The sequence below is a fragment of the Vicia villosa genome, linkage group LG3 (assembly GCF_029867415.1).
Source record: "Vicia villosa cultivar HV-30 ecotype Madison, WI linkage group LG3, Vvil1.0, whole genome shotgun sequence".
Lineage (NCBI taxonomy): Eukaryota > Viridiplantae > Streptophyta > Magnoliopsida > Fabales > Fabaceae > Vicia > Vicia villosa.
The window spans coordinates 200143433-200152098 of record NC_081182.1 but is presented as its reverse complement, the minus strand read 5'-3'; the positions used below and the strand labels follow the sequence as shown (position 1 = coordinate 200152098).

The 8666-nt window shown below is 29.9% G+C and overlaps 1 protein-coding gene across 1 annotated transcript; it reads left to right on the top strand.

Moving 5' to 3' along the window:
* Window positions 1-3678: 3678 nt before the first annotated feature.
* LOC131657108 (protein NRT1/ PTR FAMILY 5.4-like) lies at window positions 3679-7869 on the top strand. The gene is made up of 5 exons (XM_058926600.1): window positions 3679-3812; window positions 4227-4444; window positions 5902-6144; window positions 6365-6642; window positions 6812-7869. Exons 1-5 carry the CDS (start codon window positions 3731-3733, stop codon window positions 7665-7667), a joined length of 1677 nt encoding a protein of 558 aa, XP_058782583.1. The 5' UTR covers window positions 3679-3730; the 3' UTR covers window positions 7668-7869.
* The last annotated feature ends 797 nt before the right edge of the window (window positions 7870-8666 follow it).

Below are 8666 nucleotides of genomic sequence, written 5' to 3'. Positions count from 1 at the left end.
GGTTGACTTTCTCCTAAGAAACCCTAATTTGAACCTTTTCATGTTTGTTCATCTCTGAGTTTCTATTAATGGAATCATGATCAATTCTTGATCAAATGATGGTTATGCACCCCATACTTGATGTTTGCCCAATGATTATGGTTTGAATCATGCCTTGATTGTGATTGACCTTTCAGTTTGAATTTGCTGACTGTGAATCATCTGGATTATTTGAATGAGCCATGTCTTGAGATTTGAACCTTGCTTTTGCTATGAGATAAGTGTGGAAGGTAAATTTTGGGGTATGACATCGGGTTGTATTTCTTGACATTCACGTACATTTTCGCACACTATTACTATTTTATTCGGCTTGTATATATTATTCGACTTGTATTTATAATATTAGTATTTTATATTGATATGTCGATTATTTTATTCGGCGTTTTCGTTTAATTAAAAATACGGGACAAAACGTTGTTAAGAAAAACATAAAAAAAACACATTTTCTGCATATTTCGGAAGTGCACTTCCGAAAACCCCCTAAAATGTGAAAAAGGTGTTTTCGGAAGTGTATCTCCGAAAACACCCTCCATTTGGTGTTTTCGGAAGTGCATTTCCGAAGTCTGGAAAAGTCTAGAAAAAAAATTTACTTCGGAGATACATCTCTGAAGCAGGGGCAACTTTGGAATTTTGCTGGGGGTCACCCCATAGTGGGGTCAATAAATAAATTCTCTTCTCTTTTTGTAAATTGTGTTTGTGCTTGTGAGTTTAAACCCAGCCCAAATTGCTAGCAGACACCCCATGCCGATCCTTACCCCCTTTCCTTGGTTGGTCTTTCTTTAATTTGGGCCCTACAATCTATTTAAAGTCTAACACTCCATTTTCTTTTTGTTTGAAAATCCCATATAATTTTACCTCGTTTGAGTTGAGAAATTATCAAATAACTTTTGGATTCTTTTCAGAGAATTATTTGAATTTCTCTTGTTTGAGAAATTATATTGAGTGGTCGAATAACCATTAATGATTTTTTTGGAGAATAATTTGAATTTCTCATAGTTTGAAAAATTATTGCAATTGATCTATATACCAGATACTATGTGTGGCTTTTGTACCATATTCGATCGGTCTTTATGCCATTAGAGGGTGTATTTCTAGACCAATTATCTACCGTACAAATAATAATTGTACAATATAGAACTAGACTATTTTATCCTGGAGATGACGTGGTTGAGTGACTACTTGACATAGTTTTCTAGATTAATTATGCAAGTGAGATTCACTATAATCTCCTATAATTTTTTTTATTCCTCTCTCGTAATACTTAGATCCCGTCTGCAAGGCCTCCGAGCATACTATTTCAGCCAATATTTCATTTTTTTATTTATAAATTAAATTCCATGTGGATTTTTATAGTTTTTTATATATTATATTTATTTTTTAATTTTTTTTTAAATTTTTATTAATTTTTCTTAAATTATTTTTAATGAATATCTACTTATAATTTTTTTTTGTAATCAAGAATTAATATATGAGGGAGAACTAAGGGTTCCCCAACCCAATTACAAATAGGACACGAGAAGACCCGACAAATGGAGATATTACACCAATTACAATTACGATAGGAAAAAAAACATATCCTTACTAAACTCGTAAAATGAGTAATTGGGATGAGTAATTTTTCCACAAAATGACCACTTCCAAACTAAGAACTTGATGTTCCAAACAGTGTTGTTAATGCTCCAAGCGTCCTTTTGAAAACAAACACCATTCCTAAGCAACCAAAGAGACCATGTCGTTGCAAGCCACACCACACCCAATTTACAATCTTTAATTTTATGTATACTAAAGAACAAGTGTCAATCCATAAAATTCGGCAAACACTCATTCTCCAAACTAACCCCTTTACCAACCCAATAAACTATCTCACTCCAAATATTTTTAACCACCAAACAATTAAAAAAAAGTTCCCTATCTTCCAAACCAATACCACATAAAATGCACTTCAAATTTTCTACGTAAAAAGACATACCTCTATGCACCAAACGATCTTTAGTTGGGAGCCTATCAAGGAAAAGTCTCCATCCAAAAGCATTGATTTTAAACGGCACCTCCATTTTCCACAAGAAGTCGAAAGCTTCGTCATATTTGTTAGGTGGACCAAAAGGAGTATGAAGTTTATCATAAAATGTATAACAAGAAGCAACCGAAAAGTCCATCCCCACTTTATCGATCCAAACCACCACATCTCTACCTTGCTCCCACCCTTGAAACTCTTCCATCCGGCCCCTCAACGACACCACTTCCTCCAATAAAAAATTATCCACCGATGAAATACCTAAATTGCCCCATTGCCACTCTCCTTCGACCTAACCTCCAATGCCCGCCACCGATACACTCTTCAAACTAGAATATTTAAGCCCATCACCTTTTTCACATAGCCCAATACTTGAAGATTTGTAATCTAATATGTTGGGTAAAAGAGATTTATAAACAATTTTAAGTTGTGAAACAATTTCCATGTGGGACTCATGCTAATACTGATATGTCTGAACATCTTGGTAATGTAGAGAATAACAATAATATTAATGAGTGAAGAAATTATGAACTACATTGTTGTTGATGCATATAGAATGCGAGAATTTCCACAGTGGTTTCATGTAACATAGATTTCTGCATTGTAACTTGTTCTTTCTGTTGGTATCCTTTTTGGTGTTGTTGGTATTGCACAGGACGAGCGTCTTCGATTGACTTCAGAGACTCTAAATAGTATGAAGATGATTAAGTTACAATCATGGGAAGAAAAATTCAAGAACTTAGTCCAAAAAAATTAAAGAACTTAGTCCAGTCACTACGCGATAAAGAGTTTGTATGGTTGTCTAAGGCACATATTTTGAAAGCTTCTGGATCATTTCTTTATTGGATGTCCCCTATCGGTGTTTCCACATAAAGACAATAGAAGATGGAAATGCATGTGTGTAAGAGAGAGTTGAAATGTAACTGTTTATTAAGTCCTACATTGAAATTGCATAAACAAATGGAAGTGTTTATAAGTATCTTTTGCACAACAGTTCTCAAATCTTAAAGTATTGGGTTACTTTGAAACGAAAAATGGGCTTTAGGCCCTAATATATTATTTTAATAATTAGTTCATCATAAAAAATTAATTACAATTATTAAAAGCATTTATTTATTAAAAATATTAATAAAAATATATTTTTTTAAAAAATTCTAGATGAATTTTAAAATATTAATAAAAAATTATATAAAAAGCCACATCAGATCTAACATTTATGCCACGCTGGAGAAAATAAGGAATATGGGATGAAATAGTGCGCACAAGGGCCTTACAGATGGTATCTTCATATTATGAGTGAGGAATCCAACAAAAAATCTTTTACAAGGGACTAAATCGAATCTCGCTAACATTGATGGGGAGTGTTGTATAATTAACCCAGACCAAAAAAATGAGGATGACATGCTGCCATCTTCATTGACGTAGTCGAAAATGTTAGTCAAATCATTTTTTCTGTGTGTAAGGGTATAAATCGCGTGGAATACACATTAAATGCACATCCTTAAAATAGTTATCTTATTTTATATATATATATATATATATATATATATATATATATATATATATATATATATATATATATATATATATATATATATATATAATTCACCTCATTATTATCTCTTCAGTTATGATTCTCCCAAACCATTTTCATTAAAATTTATATTGTATATAGCTATGGAAGAAAACAATGGTGATGTCCAAATCCAATCTGCCAAAACCAAAAAAGGAGGATGGCATGCTGCCATCTTCATCATAAGTGAGTAACCCAAATTTAATTTAATTTATTTATCCCATAGATAGTTTCTTAGATTTTGACCAAAACAATTTTTAGTCAAAATTTTTATATTTATGAGGTGAATTCTGAAGTATCGATTTTTTTTTTTTTTAGTATTGTGCATACAATTTTAAGTTTTCCAGTCCTTTTGAATCTGAATTTTGACTGAAATGATTTTTGATATTAATTATATTTCGATTTTTTGACGAGCTATGAATTTTTAGATCAATTTCTTCAAATACAGGAGTATTAAAATTCTGAAGAAAAAAAAATCAAAATTGTAAAATCAGTTTTGTGAGTTATTATTTAAGATTTATTTTCTAGATAGAAGATAGATTTCTTTTATGTTGTTCTAATTGAAGACCATGTAATTAATTTTTTTAAATAATTTTGTAGTTATGGAAGCTGCAGAACAATTTGCAAACATTGGATTAGGTTCAAATTTGATTTTATATCTCACCAAAGCACTTAATGAGCCAGTAACTGAAGCTGCTAAGAACAGGAACACTTGGGTTGGTGTTTCTTCTATTTTTCCTTTGCTTGGTGGATTCATTGCTGATTCATATCTTGGTAGATTCAAGACAATCATCATAGCATCTCTCATCTATCTCATGGTAATTTTATTCCATTCTTCTCTCTCTCTTATTTTTTTTTTTAAATAATTTATTCCTCTTTTATTTGGTGTATTTGTTTTTATTTGTTTTTTTAGACTAAATATATTTTCAGATTTTTTTAATAAAGTTATAATTTTAATGGATATAAAATTCCTAAGAGATTAATATTCGAATATCATCATTAATATTAAAATTTTATCAAAGGATAAATGTATAAAAATATTTATAACTATTCTTTAAATTGATTATTTTTTATTTAGATAATCATCTTAGTCAAAAAAAAAACTTTACAATTTTAACATTATTTATAAATATATTTATATATTTATATATTTACCTATTTGATAAAATATCATTTTGTATTTTAGTAAAGTTACTTTCTTTTATATATTTATGCATATTTTTGTATTTAAAATAAACAGGCACGATTTTTTAATAAAGTTATTTGTTTTTTTAATTAAAAATAAAAAAAAATCATTAATATTGTTTACACTAATAATTATTTACCACATGTTTTAATTTTATGTTATAAATCAAATATATTTTGCGACAACTATGAAGACTATTTTTAAAAAAAAAATCTATAAAGACTAATCTTACATTCCTATAGTTAAAAAAAAAATCCAAAAGTTTCAATTAAACGTGTAGAGTTATCATCACATTTTTTTTTAGTGTCTCTCAAAGAATAATTGTGAAAACTTGAAGAATAAAAATAAATGTTTTAAGTTTTAGCGGAAGACAGTCGTTTATTATTATTAATGGATGTTTTTTCTAATTCAAGATAACTTTTATACATATTACCATGTTTTGGATATATGCATGAATTAAGAAAGTCAATTGGAAAAAGTTTTCAAAGATCTTAAAATAATAGAATATCCAATATTGGAAAATAAATAATTATAAAAAAGAAAAAGACAAATCAAAAGCATGTTTCTTTATATATGAGTAAACATGATCCATAAAGAAAAAGATACAGTTGTTTTTAAATTTGTGTTTACACTTAAAATATTTCACACATTAATTTATTTTATCATATTTATAGCAATTATACAAGAAGTACAATAAACCGTGATAATACATGCATTTTTTTTCAAAAATATTTTGACCATTTTAAAATTGGTTAGATGTATAAGAATTTTTTATGTATTTGATTGATTTCTTATAGGTTCATTAATTCTATAGATTTGACTATTTTCTTAGGTCATTATGAGAAAAACTATGTACATCAAATAACATGCATCAACAATTTAAGATAAATTTCATTATTTGTGATTCAATATTTTAGGATTACTAGAGAGCAAGACGCTCCCATTTAAAATTTTAAAATTATATTTTTTATAAATCACAAGTGCACACATTTTTATATATTTAATTAGTTTAATTCGTTTATAAATGATGTAGGACTTAACCGTTCACATTTATACTTTATTCTCATCTAATTCACATTATATATGTAGGGTATGATTTTGTTGACACTATCAGTCTCTGTGTTAAAAAACAAGAAGTTGTTCTTCACAGCCCTTTATATATTATCTGTTGGTGATGGAGGGCACAAGCCATGCGTACAAACATTTGCTGCTGATCAATTTGCAGAAGACACGATGGAGGAGAGAGATGCCAAAAGATCATTCTTCAACTGGTGGTATATGGCCATTGTAATTGGTTCGGTTTTTGCCGTGTTCGTGATAGGGTATCTAATGGTAAATTTTATGTTAATATTACTATAGAAATTGTTTTTTAAAATCCGATGAATATGTGAAGTATCTGGTCTATAATAATAAAATATGTGATGTATCTGATCGTGATCGATATGTGATGTATCTGGCTAATATTAGTGGTCTATAATATATATGTGATGTATCTGATCTATATATAAAATATCACATTTATTTTTAACTTTACATTATATTAAAAATACAGGATAATGTAAGTTGGGCTGTTGGACTTTTAGTGTTGGCATCAATGTTGGCAATAGCATTGGTGGTGTTTTTGCTAGGAATTGAAAGGTATATAAAAGAAAGCCCAAAAGGGAGCCCACTCACTAGCATTGTTCGAGTTTTTGTTGCTGCATTTCGTAAGTGGCGCGTCAAAGATACGCGCGGGCCAGATAGTTATTGGTATGGTTATGATCATGCTAGCTTCAATCATTCTCAATCTCCTCCGATAAGTCGAACTTTGGAACACACTGAACAATACAGGTAATTATTGTTGTGTGAGTTTCTATAGTTATCGTCACAAGATAATATCCAAAAATGATAACATAAACTTAACTTGAATATAGTAGAGATTTTTCGGGTTCAAATATAAAAGTAAATTATATTGCAATTTGTCTGATTATTTCGTGTAAATAAAAATATTTTTTTATAGGTTTTTAGACAAAGCAATGATCATTGATGAACATGATGCATCAAGTAAAATTATAAATCCATGGAGACTATGCTCAATGACACAAGTTGAAGAAGTGAAGCTTGTGATTCGTCTCATTCCTATATGGCTAAGTTGCGTAATGTTCACTGTTGTTCAAAGTCAACTAGGAACATTTTTCACCAAACAAAGTAGCACATTAGACAGATCAATCGGTCAACATTTCGTGATTCCTTCGGCCGCACTTCAAGGCTTCGTTGGAATTGTGATCTTGTTTGCAGTCCCATTCTATGACAAAGTTTTTGTCCCGTTCGCTAGAAAAATTACAGGACATCATTCTGGTATAACGGTTTTGCAAAGGATTGGAGTTGGTCTATTTTTGTCGATATTTACTATGACTTTTTCGGCTCTTGTGGAAACTAAAAGGGTTAGTGTGGCCAGGAATCACAATCTCTTAGACAATAATAATAGCATTATACCAATGAGTATTTGGTGGATGTTGCCACAATATGCTATTCTTGGAATTTCTGATGCATTTACTATTGTTGGATTACAAGAATTGTTTTATGATCAAATGCCAGATGCAATGAGAAGTTTGGGAGCTGCAGCATATCTAAGCATCGTTGGAGTTGGAAGTTTTGTGAGCAATGCTATTATAAATGTTGTAGTGGAAATTACTTCAAAGGTTGGTGGAAAATGGTTGGGAAGTGATTTGAATAGGGCACATCTTAATTACTTTTATTGGGTGTTGGCTATTTTAAGTGCTCTTAATCTTTGTGTTTATGTGTGGATAGCCAAAGGTTTTGTATACAAAAAGAGACATGTGGTTGAAACAAGTATGGTGGAGTGTAACACCTAGAAAAACAAAGATTAAACTAATTTCAAGGAAGACTCACCCATCCTAGAGAGAAATAAATTATTTAAAAAAGTATTATTACATTCAAATTTGAAACTTTATTATTTTAATTTATTTTATATAATGAAGATGTAATTTTAATGATTATGAATGATAGTAAGAATTCATAGTTTTAATAATTTTGTTGTGATATTTTGAATGAGTTTGTGTAAGGTAGAAATGCTATGAAAGATTTGTTATTATAAGTTGAATTTAGTCATATAGATTATACTTTCAAACTACATATGAAGTTTCTATTGAAAGTTATACATTTTATTATATTTGCTCACGGTAATGAAGAGGTAATGAATCATGTGTGTTAAATGCTTGTAGTTTCATTGTTAACCAGAAAAAATATTGTAGCAAATAACTCCTAGAAAAAGCAAGGGGAAACAAAGTGCCATTTGCCACAATAAAGATGTTGTGAATTCAATGCCAATAACAAAGTATAAAATAAGGAAAGAATAAAGAATAAGGAAGAAAAAGAACACAAGAATTGGTTATAACTGCTATTCTTTTACTTTCTCTTTGAAAATAAGATTACAAGTTTACAAGAATAACAAATAACCTCTCTCTCACTCTAAATTAGGTTTTGTTGCGTGCAATGATGAGAGACTAGTATGATATTTATAATAAAACCTAACATACTAACTAATGGGCTTTTTTCACAAGGCCCATTACACAAGCTAACTTAATAAACAAGCTAACTTAACAAATTAGGGTTTAAATACTAATACCTAATTTAACATGCTAACAACCCTAACATCTTTGACACCTGCATGCTAGATCCATCTTCGATACCACCATGCATATTTCGACACCAACATGCAAACAACCTTCGACTTCATGCTTAACCCCGTCGAACTGTTGAACCAAGAAACTACCCTTCAACCATACTAGAGTTTGATCTAATATCTCACAAAAGAGATAATATGGTATATGTTCGTGTGAAAAGAGTTATAA